We start from the raw sequence: 25,354 nt of genomic DNA, 5'->3' as shown, positions 1-25,354 counted from the left end.
ATTCCACATGTTGTAAATCTATATTTAGTTTCTTTGTGGTTTTATATAGCCTGTTCTACATATCTTTACATGTACAATGAAAAACATGAGTGTTGAACTACCAGACAACTTTCTAGTACATATTTTACTCGATAAATACTATTACTCTGTAAGAAACGCTTTGTTTTAGACATTTTATCAGCTGTTCTCCAAATCTGGCACCAGAACGAGCGAAGAATGAAAGTATGACGTGACAGGAAAGCCCCGCCCACCCGACTGTGAAATGGTCACGTGAAATACAAACTGACCAACAGGAGCGCGCGCTCCGGGGAAGTGTCGAATTTTGAAACGGTTGGTGAACAAAACATTTAGCCGATCACACCCTCAGATTTACATCCTTTCTCCGTCTCAGTGTAAGTATACTGTTTTAAAATACCTCTAAACATAGTCTAAAATGCAAACAGTGCGATTTAGTGCGTCAAGATGTTGATTGTCAATAATTGAATCAATAATGCACGATTGTCAACGAGGAATGTTGTGTTTAGCCGGATAGCTGCTAAGCTCCCGACCACGGCGGAGCTGTTCTTCAGGTTAATAATCACAACAAGCTAAAAATGATGTCAAGTCATGAATTTGATGAGAGTTAAGGTCTAGGATAAAAACGAGTTCAGATGCTGAAAGGACTCCAGGCATAAACAAACTTTAAATGTTATTTTAGCAAAGCTTGGCCTTTGAAAGAGACCTGACATTTGGAAGTTATTAAGGATCTGTGCACTTTGACGACAGATACTTGCATATAGCCTGAAGCATGGCGAATATTTCCAAAGATGTCAATGCATTACAGTAATTGTGTTGTACTTTGTGTAGTTGACATAGGCAGTAAACAATGCTTATTTTTTGTAAAACACCATTTTTGAAGAAAAAATACGTATATTTTTTATGTAGTGCGAAGTCTGATGTTTGAGAAAATATGAGGGGTCACTAACTTTATCAATTCTTCCACTATTTTTTTTTTTTTTTCAACATTTTAACTGAACTGTACCGTAAATGTGTCCTCTAGTGTGACATAGCAAAAATTAAGAAAAAAAAAAACTCTTAATAACATACAAATAGCATGAGAGAGATTTATCTTCATTGTTAGACACATATTTTCATATGACTCTATTATTTAATATGAAATTATGAAAAACAATTTACTTATTAGACTTGTTGGACATTTTCAATAAATACGAGACGCACTTTGCTGTCATTCTTTCAAAACTGCTGAAAATTATACCATTTTAAGATGAGTGATTATTATATCTCCCCTACTGCAATACTGTTCTTTTAAGATATTTTTGAGATAAAGACAAATCTGTGTTTTTTTTTGTGTGTGTCACACTAAAGGACAAAAATGGTAGTATTTGCATTAAAGAAAGTGAGGGGTATTACATTAAAGTATTTCTTATTTAACCTTGAATGTGTCAAATAAGAAAGAAAATTTAATTTTGATACAGACAATACCAACATGTTTTTGTTTTTTTAAAAAAATCAACAAAATGAGCGGTGACTCCTTGACAGAGCAAATATCTTTGAAACTTTAAACACCCCAAAATCTTTTTTTAATGTAATTCATTTGTTTGTTAAAGAAGAAAAAAATTTCATTTTGTTACATCATCAACCATGTTTTTAAAAATCACATTTTTAAAGTATATGGCTGCTCTTTTTAAGGCATCATTTTTTTTTACTTTGTGTCGTTCTCTAGGATCTTTTCCCTTCTGTGTGGATCCCTGTTAATTTTCTCCCTATACTTCCATGTCCTCTCTCTCCCACTTATTTCTCTCCCTCAGTTCTTTCTCTCAAAAACAAAGTAGTATCACAATTTATGCTTATTTTCATGACACTTTTTAGCAATACAAATTTTCAGCAAAACATCAGAAAAAAAATGTATTCAATGTAATTATTGCATTTAAGAACACTGAAAATGGTCAAAAAAAGAAGAAAAAGGAGTTGAAAAATCATATTTAATTATTTAAAATGCTTCTTAAAGAGACCTTGTCCTCTTGTGTGACAGTACAGGTGTCACACCGGTGGACATTATCTGTCACACCATAGGATGTTTCAGCCTTTTGAGTCAGTTAAAGGTGCAATATGTAAGAATTTTGCAGTAAAATATCCAAAAACCACTAGGCCATCATTATATATTTTGTTCACTTGAGTACTTACAATATCTTACTATTTGTAGATTGTAAGAAAATTGCCATTTTAACCAAGGCTCCGGGACGTGTGAGTAGTCGCCTGTCAATTGCGTCATACCCGTGTTAACCCTCGGTCTGCCTCGGTTTCCGGTTTTATTTTGTAGAAACCATGGAAACACCAAAGACGCTTTAATATATTACACGTTTTAATAGACAAGGGAACAACTGTTTGGTTACATTTATAGACAGAAAGCTAATTATTGTTATATAGCTCAACACATTTAGTCTTATTGTTTAAATCTAATTTTCTTGATTTTTTTTTTTTTTTTTTTTTTTGCGAGTACCATGCTTTACCATGCCTCAGAGAAAAACACTATTTTGTCAAGTAGCTAACATAGCATAATCAGATGCAGCTTTATTTTTAGTAACAGTAATACAGCATTTTCTTCATCATACAAAACGTTTTAAAATGAATTGCATGTCATTTATCAACACAAGCCATCCAGCATTTAATATGATACTCTAAAATCTTACTGCAGTGGCTCAAACAAGTGTCTCATATCAGCTGCCGAGCAAACGCACAGAGTAATGTTATAACATCATTTTCAACACTCTCAAATGTATCTAATATGATAAACAGAGCTGTGTTACCTCATACTCATGACCGGAAAAGTGGAAGCGGCGCCGGCGGCTGTGTCATAATAAAAGTTCGTGCTGCTCGTGAAGCGTGTGATGCGCAATCGCTTCAGCGGCCTCGTTCAGCTCCCACAACACTTGCTCCTGCTCTGCTTCATACTACAGTAACGTTAATAATCACATCCATGAACATGATTTCTTCCCGAGTCCTATCCCGATTGTTTCCACCGGCTGTGAGGTGAAGACCACATGTCCCAAGATTCCGCGCTCGAACTTGGCATCATCAAGCTACGCCTTTGTTTTGTTTCGACCTCTAGCAGACAGAAAAGTTTACATATTGCACCTTTAATGGCCTAGCTATTCTTAGCTAACCTGTCATTAGCAGTTAGCAAGACACATTTGAATAATTTTCCATGATTATGTAGTTTAACATACATTTTTTAATTAAAAAATATAATTTAGGGGTGTCACTCCAAAGGACAACAAAACTTAACACTTTAATAGTGCTTCCAAAAAGTTAAATATTTGAACAATTCTGAGACAGAAACTAACCATGTACATGTCATGGGCTTCACAAGGGGCTTCAGTAACATGACCTTGAATGGGGTCATTCAAGTAATTAAAGATGTACGTGGAATTGCCCGATTTAATATCAGGATATGGCGCACACCGGAGGACATCGTTTTCAGTGACAAAATGTATCAAGATCATACGCTTTTAGTAATATATTTATGAAAAAAAAGGATTGCCATTTACTAAAATACACGTAAAATTATTCCTGGGGTATATGTTAACATTTTTATGCTTTTTTTTTTTAATTTATAAAAGTTTATTGAACCATAAACATATAAAAAATGTATTGAACCATGCTTGAGACAGTCACACCATAGGACAATTTTGAGATTTGGCTCAAAAATGTAAAAAATCTAATAACAAAGCAGTTTTTTAACAGGTCCATGTAAAACCAAGAAATGTTTAACCATTTACTGCATTTTAAATGACGACAATACTAATTATATTAATTTTTGTCATGTGTGACAGTGAAAATGCCATGTCACGTCAACAACCCACTTAAGTTGGTTTTGTGTTGTAATATGCATAACTGCTTATAAACTTTATATATAAACTAAAATTGTAATTTGCATTAAACTAATAGTATATTTTTCTGTTGCAGAAACTTCACCTTTTAAAAACACTAAAGAAATTATATTTTCATTTTTTACCAAGTTTTTATAGTTTAGGTTATGTAAACAGTAAAATAAGCTTTTATTTGCAGAGAGACAGATACATGCATATAGACTGCATGGTATCTATTTCCAAAGATGTCAATGCAGTACAGTATTTGTTGTGTTTGTTTTGTGGTGTAATATGCATATCCTCATTGATGTTTGTTTGTTTTGTGTTGTGTAGTGTGCAGAGATGGATGAAGAAGAGAGTACAGAGCGACAGATGCAGATTGCCATGTTGTGTCAACGGCTGGCCAAGATGAAGCGATTATTCAATGATGGTAATAACCTTCAGATTTGGGTATTGCATGTGCTAAATCATATTTTCAGGGTACCCACACTTTAAACCCTGCTCTATCAGGGAATATCAAATTTGTGACTTCTCTGGGAATGTTACAGAAATTAATAAAGGTATCGACATTCCTGTACTTCCATTATTAATGTTTGTAATTATGCTCTGCGCTAAAATATTTCTGAGAGCAATTTCAAAAATGTTTATTAGCAATCTTGATCGAGTAATCATAAAAGTTAAGGGAATTCATTGGTCAAAACAGGAATTCTGGGTTGTAGTCAACCAGACCAGAACATTTACAGCTTTTCTTCCATACAGATGACACGGATTACATCAATCAGGCCATCAGTTCAAACTCACCTGACACCTGCCGGACATTTCTGACCAATCTGGAGAAGAAAGGCAATCCCCAAACGGATCCCAGTCTTCTCACGAAGCTCATCGACTGCTACACGCGTGTCTTTTCCAGCATGCCGTTGGGGAAGTACAGTCAGAATGAGAGCTATGCCAAGATGCTGGTCAGATTTGCTGAGTTAAAAGCGTAAGTCACTTAAGTTCCATCTCCTGTTTATTTCTGATTTAAAATTATTTATAGCATCCTTTCCACATTATGCATAATGATCGTTGTTTCATTAAAGAGGTCATACTAGATAACAGAGTCTTGATTTTGTTTTTGGGGTGTACTAGAATAGGTTTTCATGCTTGAATGTTCAAATGCATATCATTTTCTACATATTTGACAATGAGTGCATTTACATACATACATGAGTGCATTCTTAAAAGGATTAGTTCACCCAAAAATGAAAATTATCCCATGATTTACTCACCCTGAAGCCATCCTAGGTGTATATGACATCCTAGGTGTATATCTTCTTTCAGACAAACACAATTGGAGATGTATTTAAAAATATCCTGGCTCTTCCAAGCTTTATAATGGTAGTGAACAGGGGGTGTGTTTTGAAGCCCAAAATAAATGCTTCAATCCATTATAAATATAATCCATACGACTGCAAGGGGTTAATAAAGGCCTTCTGAAATGAAGTGATGGGTTTTTATTAAAAACATATGCATATTTAAAACTTTATAAAGTAAAATAACTAGCTTCCGCCAGATGCCTAGGATGGCTTGAGGTTGAGTAAATCATGGGATAATTTTCATTTTTTGGTGAACTGTCCCTTTAAAACCAATTGTGCTTAATAAGCCGACAGCATGTGCGGTCATGTAAACGCGTTAGACCGTTTTCCCTTATCGTGTAAGGTCATAAACGGCTTAAGAATAAACAGATCGACAGAGCTAGAATTTTGCCCATTACTCCGATTTCGGCTGCCATGTAAGCACCTTAACCTGCATTCTGTCGGCTTATTGAAGTGCGCATGTGTGATGTGTGACAGGAAAGTGTCCTTATATGGCATTTAGTTTTGTGGTAGGGGAGGAAAAATATATTGCAAACTACACATTTTTTCTTGACCCAAGAAATATAAGAAATGTGTTCTCATATTGTGTAGCCAAAGGACAAGCAGTACAGTTTTAGGAACTTCAAATATGAGAGGAGAATGAGTTTCTCGCTGACATTTTGAGAGTGGGGGTTCAATCTTCAGCTGGCTGGCAGGAGCCGCCACTGACAGGTCATGTGATGCGTTAACTGGATGCTTAATAGCTGCTGGCTGAACCGGAGCATCAGTAAGCAACCAGTCATGATCACGGTCATTTGATTGCTTTAAAGGATTAGTTCACTTTCAAATGAAAATTAGCCCACGCTTCACTCACCCTCAAGCCATCCTAGGTGTATATGACTTTCTTCTTTATGATGAACACAATCAGAGATATATTAATAAATACCCTGACGCATCTGAGCTTTATAATGGCAGTAAACGGGACCCACGAGTATGAGCTGAAGAAAAAGCTTCCATCCACATGGATCCATCATAAACGTGTACTCCACACGGCTCCGGGGGGTTAATAAAGATCTTCTGAAGTGAATCTATGTGTTTGTATAAACAAATATCCATATTTAAACAAGTTATGAAGTCAAATATCTAGCTTCCGCCAGAACGCCTTCCGTATTCAAATTACGCAAAAAACGGAACTGGTGCTGTGTTACTTCTTAAATTATAAGGAAATTTTAATTTGAAAGTGAACTAATCCTTTAATTATGATAAAACACAAATCATGTAAAAGAACATAATCATATCAGCAGATGCACAATAATAAATGTAATTCACCAGAGCTAGAAAGGAAGGAACGCAAAACACAAAATATGCCAAAAATCAATGGTTGCTGACACTTGCCAAGGCAGACTGGCAGCCACCAGCCATGTGACCTGCCAGAATCAGACTGCCAGCTGCCACCAGCCACTGATAGGTCACATGACCTGTCAGTGGCGGCTCATGCCAGTCAGCTGAAGATTAAACCCCTACTGGATTTTGAAATACTCTGGGGTTTTTAATGCTTTATTTAACATCACAACTCACATAATAAATAGAACAATATGAGTGAAATACATGGATGTATTTCGAGGAATAACCTGTTTTTAAATTTTTTTTTTTATTTTTTTATTTTTTTTTAATACAGACGTGTAAACAATGCAAGTAAACTGTAGCTGTGTCTCATTTCAGAGGCTGCGTCCTCCGGAGGTTGAATTTGTAGGCTGCATACGTCATTATTCAAGAAAAGTAACCGTAATAAATTTACTGTTATTCCTCGTGTGGTGTAAAATACTGTAATTTCTTTCTTTCTTTGCAATCTAACGGCTACTTTTCTTAAATAAGACCACCTCGATGATGTATGCGGCCGACAAATGCGACTTCCGGAGGATGCAGCCTCTGAAATGAGACGCAACATGTGTTTACAAGACTATTTTAAAACAAAACATTGATTTGCATTTGAACTGGTAAATCGAATTATTTCAATAAACTGATTTTTGTTAGTTATCAACGTATTGGTGTGCATGTAAATGTGCTCATTGTTGCAGCTCCTCTCTTCCCAGTCTGTCAGTAACGCTGTTAGTTCCTGTCTCTATGAAGCCCCTCCTTCTGAAAAGCACAGTGTGATCTTATTGGTCGACTGGACCAGTGTGTTGTGATTGGTCAAGCTCTTCGAGTGTGTTTGGGAAATGCCCCGCCCCTTACCATAACCGCCAGTTTCAACACTCTACTAACTAACTCAACTAGGTCCCTCCCCTTTATTCTGTGTATGCCTTGGGTGGGAATTAATTAAATGAGGAACATTGTGAAGTGTTCGTTCCTGGAAGAAGACTACAATGGAGGTGTTTCAGGGAGTTCAGAAACAGTGACACTGATATAGAGAAGAACTCTCGCTGGAGGGACTTTGTGCTTTGGAACTTTGCAGAGCTTTTTCATGCTCAAATATATGGAATATTTGAAGAATTTTCACTTCATTTTCATGCTTTTTTTTTCCTATATGAAACATACAGTTCATATGGTTTAAAATGATGTTAGGGTGAGAAGACAGATTTTTAGTTTTGGGTGAACTATTTATTTATTTATTTAAAGTATAAACAACTTCTACGAATTGTCAAATGTTTTAATGCATGTTTAATGTCTCTCTTTGCCAACAGCATCCAAGATGTAAACGATGCACAAGCTAGTTTTGATATAGCGAGATCCCACTGTAAGGATTTTGCCTTTGTTCACATTGCTTATGCGCAGTTTGAGCTTTTGCAAGGTAAGGAGACATTAGTGACTTCAGCCCCTAAAAGTAAAAATATAAGACATATTTAGCTTTTGCCCTCTTTCAGAAATGTTTGCCTATTGAGAGCACATGTTGCTTTTGTTCTCCCCAGGCAACATTAAGAAATGCACTTCGATTCTTCAGAAGGCTTTTGAAATGAACGCTAAACCCAGGCACGTTCTGGAGGCTGCTGTGCAGAATCTAAATGTAGGCAAACGCCAGCTCCTTTCACACGAAGATAAAGAGAACATATCAGGTTTGTGTAGGCATGATGCTTTTGAGTCCATTTTGGAGCATGCTTGTAGTTGTATTTAAAAAAAACAATTAATTGTTAATAAAAATTTACATAAGAAAGAAAGACAATCAGGTTGGAATAAGGGTGCATAAATGAGAGAATTGTCATTTTTGGGAAAACTATTCATTTATTTAAAGCAAAAAAAAAATGAATTTGCTGTAAGCATTAGTTTCTGTTATACTCATCTATGTAATTTATGCTTTTGCTTTCTATGCATCATGCTTGTCTTTTTAAATGACTTGTGAATGATCTCTTTTAAATGATCTCTAGTCTCTGCACATGACAATGCTCAAGATTTTGTGAGAAGCAGCTCCAGAAAATCAGATGGAACATGTGACCTGCAGGCCAGCAGCACTTTTCCCCACAGGTATGATACGTTTAGCTCATTTATGTGATGTTCATGGCCATATCAAATTAAGCAACATAGTGAATATCACAATGATTTTCATAAACATTAATATGTATATTGAATATTATTTAAAAAGGCTAAAAAAATGCACATCATTCAAAAAAATGGTTCAAAAGCTTGTGGTCACTAATATATATATATATATATATATTTTTTTTTTTTTTAAGAAATAAATGATTTTATTTTATGATTATATTTTATAATTGATCAAAATTGAAAGTAACGACATTTATAATGTTACAAAAGATTTCTGTTTCAAATAAATGCTGTTTTTTAACTTTCTATTCATCAAAGAACCCTGTAAAAATGTTTCAAGACAAATCTAAAGCAGCACAACTGTTTTCAACATTGATAATAATCAGAAATGTTTCTTGAGCAGCAAATCATCATATTAGAATGATTTCTTAAGGATCATGTGACACTGAAGACTGGAGTAATGATGCTGAAAATTCAGCTTTGATCAAGGGAATAAATTAAATTTGAAAATATATTAAAAATGGAGAACAGTCATTAAATTGTTAAATTGTAACATTTCACAATATTAGTGTTTCTACTGTATTTTTGATCAAATAAATCAAGGATTGGTGAGCATAAGAGACTTTTAAGAGAAAACAAAGAAAATCTTATCAACCCCAAACTTATCCCCCCCCCACTTTTACTGTATTGTACTAGCCCTAGTGCACAATATGTACAACAGGTTTTTTTTTTTTTTTGTTTTTTTTTTTTTACATCATCCATGTAACAGCCTGTGATGGTAAAGCAATAGGTATTTAAACATTAGGCTTGCTGCAGTAGTTGGTGTTACACAGTGTTCAGCCGTACACCGATTACATTAGGTGGCACCGCCCCCACTGTCGTTTTGCTTTTTTTGTAGAAATAAAAACAATTTAGTTCAGTTGGACAACGGACGCCACACATCTGCTCCATACAGCACGAGCTGCAGAGTCGCAGCACAGCGCAGCAGGAGTCAGATTTCACCATCACGTGACGAGAGTAAGGAGAGATGACTGACAGGACAATGGTGGAGGATTTGGTGCGCAACAGATCCTGAGCGTCATTGACAAATATCTTATCTTGTAAAATATGCGGTCAGTACTGATAAAGAATTTGAAAGTGAAAAGCAAGCGCGCGTTCAAAAGCGATTTCAATACCACGCATATTAATAGCAGCTCCTTGATGTCTACAAATGAAAGGCCTGTGTACGTGTGCGATTGCGTCTTATCGGTAATACTGGTGTGAAATTTTCCTCACAGTGACATCCCTATTTCACATGACAGAATTATTTATTTACCATAAAGAAATTGGTGATGTTAAACATTCTGAATTTCAGGAGTGATCAGAAGTTCAGTCCACAAGATGAGAACATGCCTGTATGGAGAGCAGGGTCACAACAGAGAAGAATGGCCGTGGTAAGGTGTGAGAAGAGGTCAGCAAACAGCACTTGAACATGGAAGTGCATGTACTTACATATGTTCCTTCCTACAGGCAGAAAGAGTGCCCATGGTGCCTCTCTCTATCCCTGAAAACGAGAGTAGTGACTCTGACGGTGTTCAGAAACCGGAAGCTCCTGTTACCTACAGCAGTAGTTTCTCCAGGTGAGAAATGATTGTGAATCTGTGCAGGGGTGGGTGAAATGACCAAAAGCAAATATCATTTGATTATTGCTATAATCCAGTAAATTATAATGTTCTTCTGGGATTAAATTTTTCTGTATTCATACAGATTTCTGTATTGGAAGCATTGCTGTTTTTGAAGTAATTAAACTAACAGCTTCACTATTAGTAGAGAGATGCTACTCAAATGCAATTCACACATCTCTCTCTCCCACTCAATCACTTTCTTACTAATTCATTCAAATAAATAAATTAAAATAAATGCAATCTTACCACAATGCTTTATCTCTGTGTCTGATTTAAAGTCAGCAGAATGCTAGATCTAATGACCCGTAGCCAAAATAACTAAATTAATAGTCTTACCCATCAAGTTAGCTTTAAAGGCCAGGACACACCAAGCCAACTTTGGGCCGTTGGCAAGCATCTGTCTGGGTAGTTTTTGCGCCGTGTTTCACATGTTGGCTCTTGTTGAGCTCAGTTTGCCCGATTTAGCATGTTGAAATAGCGTCGGGCCGTCGTTGAGAGTGGGAACTCTGGCTGTTCAGTTAGAAATTGAGTCAGTGCACAAGAATTTAAGTGGAAGTGATGAAAGAGAACAAGTCAAGATGGCACAGACAGAAGGCTGGTCTAATGTTGTTATCCTACCTGAAATGCTAATATTTTCATAACAACATGAGGCGCTTAAAATGAAGAAAGTTATCAACATAACTGATATTCAAAATGGTAAGCAAGTGCTGCTTTGTTTACGTTTTGTATATCTGCGTACCTCATATATCCTTGTTCGGTTTCTCCTTTTGAATGATGAATATATACAATTGATACCTGCTGATAATAGACAGTTATTTCCTTACATGCCGGTGCAGAACGCATGCGCTAGTTTGCAGTCAGCTGTAGTCTGTGCTGTGTGTTCAAGCGCAGCTTTTTGCTCCAGACGCAGCCGGCACGAGGCGACAACACCGTCGGTTTTTGTCACCGCTAGTTCTTTGAAGTCGTCTTGGTGTGTCCCAGGCTTAACTTGTCAATGCTAGCAAATGACCACTACTGCTACTCCCTATACCCAGAGTATGCTTTTTAGGTAGGGCACCAACTACCAAGAAAACCACCAACCAAAAATGAAAGTGAAAGTGAGTGTGCATTCAAGGACTATTTCTAATATTCCCGAGGGGGAACCCCGTGTCTATGTCTCCCCTTTGTGCCTTCTATAAGAGCGCAATAGTCGAGGTTGTCTAATAATCGCAGTCGAATCAAATAACTGCGATTAGACAGTTACCGTCATATGACCCCGTTTCAAATTTGCTTGTTCTTTATCAAGCCTTAATGTTTGGTTTTCTACAGGCAAACAAGTGGTTCAAGTATCCGCTCAACATTCCAGATGTGTTCCTCAAAGAAGGGCACTCCAGATGGAGACTCCTACAGTTTATTAAACCTGAAGGTATAAGAGTCATTACTATAGCACTTGTTTTATTTCAAGCCCATATACAGTACTGAATAGTGTCCTCTTTTTTTTTTTTTTATGCAGCCACCCATGATTAGTCCAGATCATCTTAGGGAAGACATTGAAGAGGGTGACACCATCACAGCACTTCTACACAGAGCAGAAAGAAGAGAAACTGCTAGAATGGAAGGTAATTTTTAACTAAGATTCGTACAGTTTAAAGGAGTAGTTCACCCAAAATGTGGTATGACATCTTAAATTTTAGTCTGTTCCCCAGACAAAGCTATCATATGACTTTGGGTTTGCTCAAGGAACTTTTTGTTGTAGTGCACGTCAGATGTCTTCTTTCTTCCATAGAAACCACCGACATCAACCAGCTCATCAGCACAAACTCTCCTGAAAGTTGTCAGATCTTCCTTAAAAACCTAGAGAGGAGAGGAGACCCTTATTCAGACTCAGCGTTTCTCTCCAAACTCCTGGACTGCTACTCTAAAGTGTTCGCCAGGTTTCCTTTGGCAAAACATTGCAAAACTGAATGCTATGCTCGAATGCTGGTGCGATTCGCAGAGTTGAAAGGGTAAGGCAATGGTAAATTACACTGAGTATCAAGTCAGCAGCTGATATCTTGAGTAATTTATTCTTTGCCACCTCTACAGAATTGAAGATCCAGAAGACGCTCAAGATCATTTCAGTATTGCCAGATCACACTGCAAAGCTTATGCTTTTGTGCATATAGCACATGCTCAGTTTGAGCTCTCACAAGGTAATACATGAGATTTTGTTGGTTTAGTAAGAACTTGGGCATTTAAAGGGTTAGTTCACCCAAAAATGTAAATTCTGTCAGCAAGCGATCGTCTCTTCAGAAAATTTGGACTAAACCACTCAATTCATATGGATTCGTTTTTCTCTTTATGAACTATTTGAGTGTCAGTTTCATAGCTGTCAATGGAGGGAAAGAAATCTCTCAGATTTTATCAAAAAGATCTTCATATGTGTTCTGAAGATGAACGAAAATCTTGCGGGTTTGGAGCGACATGAGGGTGAGTAATTAATGACAGAATTTTTGGTGAACTAACCCTTTAATGATATTGGGTATTTAAAAAAAAATACAAAATCTGACCTCAGGAAGTGTAAAGTAGGATCTTTTGATGCACGTGTGAATGCAGCATGAGTCAGCATGGAAGAAAACTGTTTATCAAGTCATTCCATTAGGTCTTTAAAAGTAAAGGTGCATGTATGTCCAAAATCTGTATAATGATGTGTTCTTAACATCTCTCAGGAAATTCTAGGAAGAGTAATTTGATTCTTCAGAAAGCTTTGAGCTCAAACGCACGGCCTGTTGAACTGCTGCAGACTGCGATCAGAAATCTAAACTCTGGTAAAACTCATCTGCTTCCTGCTGAGCATGAAGAGAGCGCTGCAGGTTAGTCACAGTTGTCACAATTTTTTTTTGCATTTTATTATTTTGCTGTGTATTTAAAAGCGTGTTGACACTGAGAGAGATTAAATCACTGGAGATCTGCCTGTAACTGACCTACAGTCCCCAGCAGTCGAGTTTTTTAGTTTGTTTGAGGTTGATTTTCAATGTCGTTTACACCAGACTCATATTTGCATGTTATCATTAGTGGTCCAAGCACCAAAGGTTTGCAAAGAAATCTGTGATCTCCAAAACTCTTAAAAGATCATTTCAATTTGTAAATATTTTAATATGTTAATATTAAAAGTTGCAAGATATTACTGCTGTCCAAAAAAAAAAAAAAAAAAAAAAAAAAGAATTTTCATCATAAATATGCCTATGAAGGTATAAGAACTAATTCATTTACATGACTTCCAAATCTGGAAATCACACCATTAAAATTAGCATTCCTCATTATGCAGTGTGAATTTTGGTTCTTCAGAAAAGAAAAAAAAAGAGAAATGTATGAACTGTATTTTTCTTTTCAAAGTGATTCCAATCATATTTTAAGCAATTCAAACCATCATGGTGAACGGTGTGCATCTGAAGTGTCTCAGCTGAAGGAAATAATCCATTATTTGTCGACTTTAATATATCGCCCACGTTTTCTTATTGGGTTGATAACGATAACATTAAAAATGAACATATATTGGCCGATACTGATATGGTGTCCGATATATCGTGCATCCCTAGTTTGCGACAATATTTATTTATTATGATTTACTTTTTACAAAATTATGTATTCTGATACTGTCTTGCACCTGATTTTTTTTGTTTTTTTTTTTTTAATTTAAACACTTCTTTGTCTTCACATTTGTCTTTTTTTCTAATGGGTATGATTATTTTTAACATTATATTTTTATTACATATGCTCTACGTCAAGATTTACAGCCCAGGTTTTTACATATAAATCTGAAGATGAGCGTATTTAACATTTGTCTATATTCGTCTTGTAGGTGTAGGGTAAAGGCCAATTCACACTGAACCAACAGACCAATGACAACAGACACTTCTGACACTTGGTTGGATCAGTGTCACCGCTGGCATTGGTCGGCGCATATTTTTGCCTATTGAACATATATTTAATCAGTGTTTATTGGGTCGAGGAATGTCTGAGAAGTGACGTAATATAATTTGGTGATTGTACACATTGGTCTGCGACCTGTCGGTTCAGTGTGAATTGGCCTTTACCCTACACATACAAGACAACGCTAAGGATTTTTATTTACATTTTTTTTTACAATAAAAACAAAGATTTCCAGTTGAGGATGTGCTAGGGTTAAAGAGAAAAATGCCGGTTGAACAAAAATGATACTAAAATGGTTTGGTTTGCAGAAAATGTAGCACTAAGTAACAAAAAGGATGAAGAAAATCCAACAAAGGTTCCTGAGGAGCAGCAAAGGCCCCTTGTGAAGGAGACTTCATCAGAATGGAAGATTCCTACTCTCATTAACAAACATGCATCTCCAGAGGTCTGACTACAGCTCACGCTTTTGTGTTTAATATCTGACTTAAGAATGATTACTGAGCGGACTCAGCTGGGATGGGTTCATGATCAATCTGTTTTGTTGGTTCTGTTCAGGATCGTAAACCTCCCGCAGACCCCATTTCCACTTCATCCTCACTTCATGCTTTGAGAACACCTGCGCCTCCTAGATTACACCCCTCTTTCAGCTGTCAGACTCCTAACTACAAAGACCCAAATGCAAACAGGTAATAACACAACAGAACACATGGATTAAACGTGGCCTTGATTTCTTAACATTAACCGTGTTTCCGTTCCTTCAATAGTTTCGTCACTCCTGTGGTGAAGCAGCGGCCAGTGGTTGTGTCTGTTCCATCGACGGCACAGAAAATGGGTCACGCTCAGTTGCCCTGCACTCCTCAGAGCCAGGTGTCCTATATCCAGCAGCCATCACAGGTAAAGAGGCTCACGTATCTCCAAAACATGAAACAGGCAGAGAAATGTATGATAGAGAGATAAAGATGCTTATCAACTAAAAAGAGAGAAACCAAATTTTTGGGGGGGGTTAAAGAATACAGATCAGGTTGAGTATTTTTATTTCTGTTTTTTGTTTAAAGTAAACATGACATGCCATGAGCGAACATTTCTTGGTGAACTTCCTTTATGAGACCTCCATCATCTATATTTGCTAATATTTTATGAAGTATTTGTGATTTATATATTGCTTGCAGTGACTCATAAAATGGCATTCAATGTAGAAACATGTGCCTACGTAATTGGACGTTATGGCAGCTACCAACAGGGGATGCGATTATTCAAATAAAAAATATGTATAGTGAGATCTATGGAAAGTCATTTTAATATATTGCAGGATATGATATAGATATCTACATTTCAGTTTTCACTATTTAAAATAATTCTTGATATCAGAAAAGAAGTTTTTACTAGTAACAATGGTAATTCTTCATATCAAATGAGAGAAAAAGAGATTTTTGTTTTTAAATAAAAAAATGACTTTACTCGCAGAAATCAAATTCTTAATATCAAAGATTGTATTTTGACTAGTAAAAACTGTTATTCTTGATGTCTGTAATATTTGCAATATGTCATACCTTTTGTAAGCCAATTTGTAAGTGAATACCGATAACACTTTACTCAAAGCCTTTATGTGTAATGCATTATAAAGGTATTCATAATGTATGTTATAATTCATTATATATTTTCATAAATTTGTTTGGATAAGAATTCGAATCTTTTCAACAATTAAATTTCCCTGGTTATATTGAAAATTCTTTATCAGAAATGGATTTTTTTTCTCATAAAAATGGATAAAATGGCGTTCTTGCTTCTAGCAGTAACATGACAGATACCAGAAACTGACAATGAATTGATTTAAAAAATGAGCAGTTTTATTAATTTGATTGTACATAGATATACGTGAAACTGGAATATCAGCTACCAGTAGTAAGAAATTATTGATATCTGTAATTGCCTTTGCATGGCAGATTATTGTGGTATTTAGTGAAAATGCAATTGCAGATATCAAGAATTAAGCTTTTTACTAGGTGAAATTCAGTTTTTTGATATCAAGAATTCATATTTTCATGAGTGATTTTTGTCATTTTTGATATCCACATTTTTACTAGTGGCAATGTAATTACTTATATTAAAAAAAATATTTACTAGCAAAAAATGCATTCCTGATATCAAGAATTCTATTGTAACTTATTAAAACTGAATTACTGATATCAAACGTTCATATCTTAGGAGTTACACAAAAAAATCAAATTGGCTTGCCATAGAGACCTGACTTTATCCATCAAGAATTGATTGGATCATGACAATTGAGTGCTACATACCAGAATGGAGTCAGGTTGATAAATGGGAAGTGTGGGTTTTATGTTGCTTTCGGCTTCATTTCTGCCTCACTTCCCGTGTGATCTGTAATTAATTTTGTACCAATCTTTCACCCTTCAGACCCCCTCCTCTGCTTTCTCAAATGAATCCATCACAATAAAGGGCAAACAGTTCTTCATTTTCAAGATGATTGGTCGAGGCGGATCCAGTAAGGTACGAAAGAAATGACATGTTGAGTGTATAATTTTCCATTTCATATGATCCATTGTGGGTAACAGAAATAATGGATTCTTTTTTTTATTTTTTTTTAAAGGTCTATCAGGTTTTTGACCATAAGAAACATGTGTACGCTGTGAAATATGTGAATCTAGAGGAGGCTGATGCCCAGGCAGTGGAAAGCTATAAGAATGAGATTGAGCACTTGAATCATCTTCAACAGTACAGTGACCAGATCATTAAACTCTATGACTAGTAAGTGTGTCTGTGATTTACCAGCATCACGACTCTGTTACGCTTGGAAAATAATGTAAGTGACTTCAATTCTAGTGTGATGAGCTGTGTTCCTGCTTGCTTGCAGTGAGATCACCAACAGCTACATCTATATGCTCATGGAGTGCGGCCACCTGGATCTCAACACCTGGCTACGCAACCGCAAGTCCGTCAACCCGCTGGATAGGAAGTGTTACTGGAGGAATATGCTGGAGGCTGTGCACACCATCCACAAACATGGTGACTGTCACCTCTCGCACTCTCTAAACCATCACGATTACTATTTCTCATACTTTTTAACAAAGCATTTCAGGGCTGTTTACATAGGGCTGGGCGATACTTTGAATATTACAGGGTTTCCGCAGGGCATTAAAAAGCATTAAAAGTCAATAAATGGATTTTACGAAAATTAAGGCCTTAAAAGGCATTAAAAGTCATTAAATTTGATTTAAAGAAACCTGCAGAAACCATGTATTACCAATAATAACGCCATATCTTTTTGACAATATAACATTAATGAATTATACATTATTTTAGTTTTAGTTTTTTTAAAAGTCCCTCTGTTGTGAAAATCCAATTTTTAATGTTGTTTATGTCTATGTGGTGTTTGTAATATGCTTTAAGGCAAACCATGTTGCAAATTCATAAGTCAACACCATTGCTGAGTGTTTTCTCTTTAAAACTGCAGTGAACCAAAGACAGTCTCAAAAACACGGTTCGAATTTGCCGGTGTTTCTGACATCACAAACTACCTTTTAACCAATCACGTCAATGTAGGGGTGGGTTTTAGCATAACATTAACTATGCCCGCTCTGAAGCAGGGGAGTCTCAAGAGAAGCTAGGTTAGCCTGCTATATTTTCCTGTTGTTATGAAAAATCGTGTAGATTTAGCAATATGGCGGGTGTATGATGTATATTATGATGTTATGATGAACTATATGCCTTTCTCCACTGACGTTCTGAGTTGTTCAAAGCGTTTCTAAGGATACTGATTGTTATAAGGCAGCTGTCTCTGACTCTGAGATGGTGAATGGGAACATGGTTTGTGTAACATTAGCAACACATTACCCTATTAGCTGTTTGATAACATGGTCAAGCAAAAGGCTAATCATAATTACTGTTATGTGTCCGTTGTAAAGAGCGATTTACCTCAGTAAGTTGATTGAGTGGATCTCTGAGCTGGTGTGAGTGAATGGAGGCGGGGCTAATTAGCATAAAATAGATCTGCGTATAATAAACAAGGCAAGGGGTGTAGTTACATTCAAGCTATTTTAAGGCATGAAGAATTCATTTTTCACAGAAAAAAACGTTTAAATATGTCATTTTGGTGATCAAAGGTGAGTTTTAAGAGATAAAATGCTTGACTACAGGGGGACTTGAGTACATCAAGGTAAACTAAATGAAAATGAGAATTGTTGCCTTGGCAACTAGCTGAAATAAAAATAAGTTTAATTAGTATTTTAAGTTTTATTTTAATTCAGTTAATGTTTACTTTTTTTCAAGTAACAAAAATGCTTTTATGGCTTTAGTTTCAGTTATTATAACACATTTTTGTGTTCTAGTTTTGCGTCAGTTTTCAGGGTTTTTTGGGTACCATCTGAAATAAAGACATGGGGTGGGCCCTAGCATTATAGCATTGAGTTTTTCATAGAAAACATCTCTTATAGTTTTTGTAGAAAATGTAAAAATCTAGTTTAATTATTGCACTTTTTAATGGATTCTTTTCTTTGCATTTTACATTTGAAGGTATCATCCACAGCGATTTAAAGCCAGCTAATTTTGTGATTGTGGATGCTTCGCTGAAACTGATAGACTTTGGAATCGCCAACCGTATTCAACCTGACGTGACCAGCATCATGAAGGACTCGCAGGTTGGGTTGGAACAGAACTGTGATCTAGAGAGAAATGTTGTTTCTGGTCTGTTCTACTGAGATTTACTTATGTTTTATGATGTCCGTCAGGTGGGGACTCTAAACTACATGCCACCAGAGGCCATTAAAGACACGTCCTCCAATGGAAAGCCAGGGTCAAAGGTGAGAAGAGTTCATATTTTAGTGTCTCAAAATCATCATCGGCTCAGATGATAATGTATTTCATCCAGGAACGGTGTATATTGGTAGATTACACAGTCTGACCCCGTCATTCTTTCCTCTGCTGTCTACAGATCAGTGCTAAAGGGGATGTGTGGTCTCTGGGGTGTATCCTGTATTGCATGACTTATGGAAAGACTCCATTCCAGAACATTACCAATCAGATAAGCAAAATCCATGCCATCATAGACCCGTCCCATGAGATCGACTTCCCCGATATTCCGGAAAAGGACCTACTTGATGTGCTTAAGGTGTGCAGAATTTGGCTGTGCTGAACAGTCATTGAGTGTGTTTACATGCACCCTCATAATGCGATTATAATGAGATGATTTAAGAGATATTGTAATTAAACGTTATCTCATGTTAACACAATTGATCAAATTAATGTGATTAAGCTCATAATCGTAGTACCCATAATCATAATAAAATAACCACAATTCCTAGCAAATAATCAGAATAATGAAAATTGCATGTAAACAGGAGTGAAGAGGTTTGCTCATGTCATTTAAACGTATGTAAATGTAGTCAGTTAATGACCTTAACAATTTCCTAGTACAGTGCTTACTGTCTGTCTGTTCATTTCAGAGGTGTTTAGTTCGCAATCCTAGAGAAAGGATTTCCATAGCAGAACTCCTCGATCATCCATACCTGCAACTGCAGTCTGCACCTGAGCCAGGTACGTGCTATATTTGCAGGAACAACAGTCTCCTAAGGATAAACAAATGTTTACTGAAAGCAAATGCAAATGGTGTTTAAAATAATTTTTTGATGGTTGATACAACATGGATTGTGTTGACATCAATGCTATTGTAGAATTAGCCTGTTTGCAGGCATATTTGCTGCATGATTTATTTATTCCACGATCAAAAATGGCTGAATATGTAATTATTCAATTATTAATTACAAGATTCTGACTTCCGATTCTGAAGTGTTCACATCCCTGTAGAACTTGTAATTAAAACTTGTAAACTCTGAATTTAAAACTTGAAAGCTCTGACTCTGTAACAATGCGTAAACACTCAAAATGGCAGTATCTTCAGCAGCAAAATGTAGTTAAGTTGTTATCTCGTAATATTTTTTTTCAAGGGGTCTTATTATACTCAATTATAAGTTCATAATTTTGATTATGGGGTCTTTTTTTTTCAAGTGCAAGGAGTCGCAAAACAGAGATTGTGTTTGCACGCCATCTGAAAGGTACCCCCGAACATGCGTTCCGAACCGTGGGGCCTGGTTCATACGGATCACGGATCAACCCCTAAAAAATACCATTCATTTCTTTCTATGTAAAACTTTTGTTTTGCGTTTTAAAGGAAATGCAAATCTAAAGGTGTTTAAAATCATTTTTTTGCTGGTTGATACAACATGGATTGTGTTGACGTCAATGCTATTGTAGAATGGCAGTATACCAATGGCACTAAATACCGCATTCTCTAGCGGTCGTCAGTCTGCAGTAGTTTAACTGCAGAACTCTCACTGTGACACACGCAATGCGAGAGTGGATGTCTGTTTATCACAGCTGATGCGCAACACAAAAAATAAAGCGCAGTTGATGAACGAATGACAAGGAAACACAAAAAATGAATGTACAGTACACAAGTAAATGCAAACAAGTGTTTGTTGTTAGTTGCAAACAGCACAGCAGCTCCAGACAATCAAAACCCAGTGTTACTCACATGAGAAGGAATCAAGCATCTGTTTTCAGGCCTTTCCGCTTAGCTCTGTCCAGCGCTGGAAAGCTTTTCTAATATAAATGCGGTCCTAAAGTGCTTGCCCAGGCATAAACATTAATTCCAGTGATATTCTTTTGAGCTGTCCCATCTCTCGTTCTGCAGTAGTTTTTTTTTTTGTTTTTTTTTTTTCCTCAAATCTCCTTCTTGCTTGTTCTCTCTCCTCAACCATTATATGCCCCCTAATGCTGATTGGTTACACGTTTGTTGTTGGTGTCGGCCCGACTAACTTCCAAACAGTGTTGTTGAAATTCTACTGAGTCCACCTTTAAATATTACTTGGTGCACCTTTTATATGTGCTAATTATCAATCTTACCCTTATAGGAATGTAAATAATTTTGCTGCATGCATAAAGCAAATACTGTCTGTTTAATGTGATCATTATTGTTATTTTACTGTTGTTTACAGCAGAACCAAATGCCGGTGATTTGAAGAGAATCCTCAATGAACTGGCGGCTCTTCAGTCTCCCAACAGTATTGCAAGAGCTGCTAGTGTAAGTCATCCTCATGTAGCTGCTCAAACATCAGGCATTATGTGTGTTGTATTGTTGTGTTTTTAATACCTGTTAGACCCCATGAAATGTAAACTGGAGCATATGTGTTAGTCATTAATAACTGTCATCATTTACTCACCCTCATGTTGTTCCAAACCAATAAGACTTTCGTTCATCTTCGGAACACAAATAAAGATATTTTTGATGAAATCTGAGAGCTTTCTGTCCCTCCATTGACAGCTACACAACTACCATTTTGACGCTTCAAAAAGTCCATAAAGAGATCATAAATCTAATCCATATGAATTGAGCGATTTAGTCCAAATTTACTGAAGAGACTCAATCACTTTATATGATGAACAGACTGAATTTAGGCTTTTATTCACATATAAACATTGATAACTCACACATATCAGTTATGGTAAATGGAAGCTCAAGTATGTTTGCTTGACGTTCGAGAACCAATGTATTCTCATGTGTTACGCAGCACGTTTGAGCTTCAGCAAGAACCAATGAGGTTCATTCTTGTGTTACGCATCACGTTTGAGCTTTCACAAGAGGTTTGTTCTCGCGTGTCAAGCAGGTTCGATTGATCTTCTGTTCATGTTTGCTGATGAATGTTTATATGTGAATAAAATCCTAAATTCAATCTGTTCATCATATAAAGCAACCGAGTCTTTTCAGAAAATTTGGACTAAACTACTCAATTCATATGGATTAGTTTTACGATCTCTTGATGAACTTTTAAAGTGTCAGCGGTAGTTGCATAGCTGTCTATGGAGGGATAGAATTCGCTCAGATTTCATCAAAAAGATCTTCATTTGTTTTCTGAAGATGAACAAAAGTCTTATGGGTTTAGAATGACATGACAGTGAGTAATTAATGACAGAATTTTCATATTTGGGTGAACTAACCCTTTATTGCTCTTTAGAAGGAGAATGTCCCTCTCCCTAAACCAGGGGTCTCCAAACTTGGTCCTGGAGGGCCACTGTCCTGCAGAGTTTAGCTCCAACTTGCCTTAACACACCTGCCTGGAAGTTTCTAGTATGCCTAATTAGACCTTGATTATCTGGTTCAGGTGTGTTCATTTGGGGTTGGAGCTAAACTCTGCAGGACAGTGGCCCTCCAGGACCGAGTTAGGAGACCCCTGCCCTAAACAATAAGTAGAGTCTATGAGATTGTGGCTGACTATTTAAAAAAAGGTTCCACCATGACATTCTGTTTCAATTGGAAATCCATCAACGCAAAGGAAAGTGTGTGCATTAAAGGAATTGTTCACCCAAAAATTTGATTTAAACCCCAAGGCAATCTAAGATGTATATGACTTTCTTTCCTCAGCCAAAGAGAAATTAAGGTTTTTGAGGAAAATATTCTCCTTTTCTCCATCTAATGCAAGTAAATAAGGCTTATTGTAGTCCAAAAATCCATATTTAGGCAGCTTCAAACTAAGGGCTCCACACAACCCCAGCTGACGAATAAAGGTCTTCTCTTGTGAAAACATAATATTCTTTATAACTACAAACGCTCACCTTTGTCCCGCTCTCATCGCGTGAACTCAGTGGTCTCTTGAATGCGCTTTGCAGAGCTGGACCAAGGGATTTTGGACCATCAAAAAAATGGTTTATGCTGAGCACCATTCACTTGTATTAAATGGAGAAAAATCCTGGAGTGTTTTCCTCCAAAACCTTAATTTCTCTTTGGCTTAGGAAAGAAAGTCATATACATCTTGGATGGCATTGGGGTGAGTAAATAATCAGGAAATTATTTTTGGTGACCTTTAAGCAAAAATATTATCAATATTTACTTTCCTTACCGCTGCAGAACCTGGCCAAGATGTGCAACAGTGGGAGGAAGTTAGATGTTTCTGAATGTGTGAAAACATCCAGTCAGACCCTGTGGAAATGACGAGGATGCCGTGTGGATTGGAGATAATGAAGCCTCCAGGACTCAAAACCACTGTTTCTAAGGACTCAGGAGCCACTGAGACAAATGTCTTTCTCTTACCTTCAACACGCTGGCAGTCAAAACAGCTTTGAGCTTCTGCCGTCACTAGGTGCCATCTTGCTTACCACTCTGTTTTAGATGCATTCAAGAAATGCAAGTTTGTTGTCCATTTCTACTCAACTGCTTCCGATTTTATGTGACCACATAATGTAATCTAAGAAAGTGCACATGACAAAATAAAACACACCTTGTCAGGTATATTCCAAATGTAGTGTTTATTTGTAACCAAGTTGGGAGTAATTCTAGTTCTACTGCAGTATGACACATTAACATGTTTTCACTGCCATCTTATTCTTCAGTGAATTTAATATTCTATAAAGCTATTTCAGTACGACACTATTTCATCAGAATGCATGATTACTGTTCACTGTCCATTAATGATTAAAACAGGCTTCTGTTTCATCTTCTCTATGGATTTCCATTAAAATGGAAATTGATTGATTTTGTTTAAAAGAGAAAGAGTCTTGAGTGCCTCCAGGAGAGGGGGTTCTGTTTATACTGTTCTCCTACCAAAAATGATGTCACTTCCTGTGTGATGTCATTAAGGAGTTTACTTTTATTGAAGAAATATTACAAAAATGGCTTGGAAAGGGATATTGTGGACACCAAATCCATAATAACTGAAAAAATGTTTGTCCAAAAAAATTTTGTTTGAAACAAACATTTTAGAAGTTTGTGATATTGTTAAGAAAACCTAATATGCTTTCACGTTTAATGTTGAACCCAAAGTATTAACACCTTTATGAATGAAAAAGTACTTCATAACAGTAATGACTGAATCAACAAATAAACATGCTTTTCAAATGCTTGTCAGTCTTATATTCCAAACTCACATTATGTTTTAATAATCTATTACGATTAGTTTTACTTCATCGCTAAAAAAAATGTCCAGGTCAGGGGTTTTCAAACTGGGGTCCGGGGGCCGCAAGAGAGCAACGGTCTAGAGAAAAACTGTAACAAATGTAAAAAAATCAACATGATTAATAAACAATAAATAAATTGGATTCAAATTAGGCTTGCTACGGTAGTCGGTGTTCAGTCGCAACACCGGTTTCATCACTTGTCCACCGAGGTTCATTTTTTTCCCCACTTTAACGCGTTAAAAATATTTGCATTTAATGCAATTAACGTAGTATCCGTTTTCTGCGTTATAGGATCAAGCTCTTATTCATGCTAATGCTTTTAAACCGTTCAATCGCGACAAGGCAAAAGAGAACGCGCTGGGGTGCGTTTCCCGAGCAACGATGTAACTCGCCGCTGAACTACCATAGTACGATGCATCATTGAACAAATCAACTAGCTAGTCACGACTGTTTCCCGAAACCGTACTGTCGTAAACCTGTCGTTCAACCACGTTAGTGAGTGATGCCATGCAGGTAGTGGAGTAATAACTTCTTTAAATGAATCCGTTTGAGATCGAATTAATGCTAGATTTTTTGCTATAAATTACGGACATGGCATTAGAGGACTAATTCTCATTTTCCTCAGTTATTTTGCTTTATTTGAAGATTAAATCAAATGCTTGTTCTGACGTACCAGAGCACGTACGCACATGCGCACTCTCCAAAAACAGTGCTTTAAATCTCTTGACAAACTAAAATATATAAATGACATTTGTATATATTCGAAATAAATGATATACATTGCACTTAATGTCAGCTTGCTTGTTTTGCTCAAGATAACGATTTATTAAATCCACATGTCATAAAAACAAGAAACTATGCTTCTAACTACAGCTCGAGAGCTGTCGTTACAACCACACAAGTTTGCGAATGATCGTTTGAACGATGGTTTCGGGAAACACCAAATCGTTGAACTATGTAGCCTAAGTAACGACGGAACTTGCGATGTTAGTTGGCTAACGATGCTTTTGGGAAACGCACCCCTGGCTGTGTCCGAAATCGCCCCCTATACCCTTTAATAGGCCACTATTTGAGGGGACAGCCATTTGTAGTGGTGGACGATGTTGAGTGCACTCATTCAATCCCACAATGCACTACAATAACGAGTGGTACAACC

General features: G+C 36.6%; 1 protein-coding gene across 2 annotated transcripts; it reads left to right on the top strand.

The window, feature by feature from the left end:
* The first annotated feature begins 240 nt into the window (after positions 1-240).
* ttk (ttk protein kinase) lies at positions 241-23,533 on the top strand. Of its 2 annotated transcripts, none has more exons than XM_051866313.1 (25): positions 241-392; positions 4,203-4,299; positions 4,629-4,851; positions 7,888-7,994; positions 8,113-8,256; positions 8,566-8,662; positions 10,035-10,113; positions 10,190-10,299; positions 11,653-11,749; positions 11,837-11,942; positions 12,110-12,329; positions 12,409-12,515; positions 13,032-13,175; positions 14,544-14,680; positions 14,791-14,921; positions 15,000-15,129; positions 16,651-16,743; positions 16,844-17,001; positions 17,108-17,259; positions 18,766-18,890; positions 18,981-19,052; positions 19,184-19,360; positions 19,695-19,785; positions 21,249-21,331; positions 23,153-23,533. In XM_051866313.1, exons 2-25 carry the CDS (start codon positions 4,212-4,214, stop codon positions 23,234-23,236), a joined length of 2,955 nt encoding a protein of 984 aa, XP_051722273.1. In that variant the 5' UTR covers positions 241-392; positions 4,203-4,211; the 3' UTR covers positions 23,237-23,533. The 2 variants fall into 2 exon arrangements, with proteins under 2 accessions (XP_051722273.1, XP_051722272.1); XM_051866312.1 differs by having other exon boundaries at positions 21,246-21,331.
* The last annotated feature ends 1,821 nt before the right edge of the window (positions 23,534-25,354 follow it).

This window comes from Ctenopharyngodon idella, chromosome 16, assembly GCF_019924925.1.
Source record: "Ctenopharyngodon idella isolate HZGC_01 chromosome 16, HZGC01, whole genome shotgun sequence".
Taxonomy (NCBI): domain Eukaryota; kingdom Metazoa; phylum Chordata; class Actinopteri; order Cypriniformes; family Xenocyprididae; genus Ctenopharyngodon; species Ctenopharyngodon idella.
The sequence above is the reverse complement of the archived record's forward strand: the minus strand, read 5'-3'. Positions and strand labels throughout refer to the sequence as shown.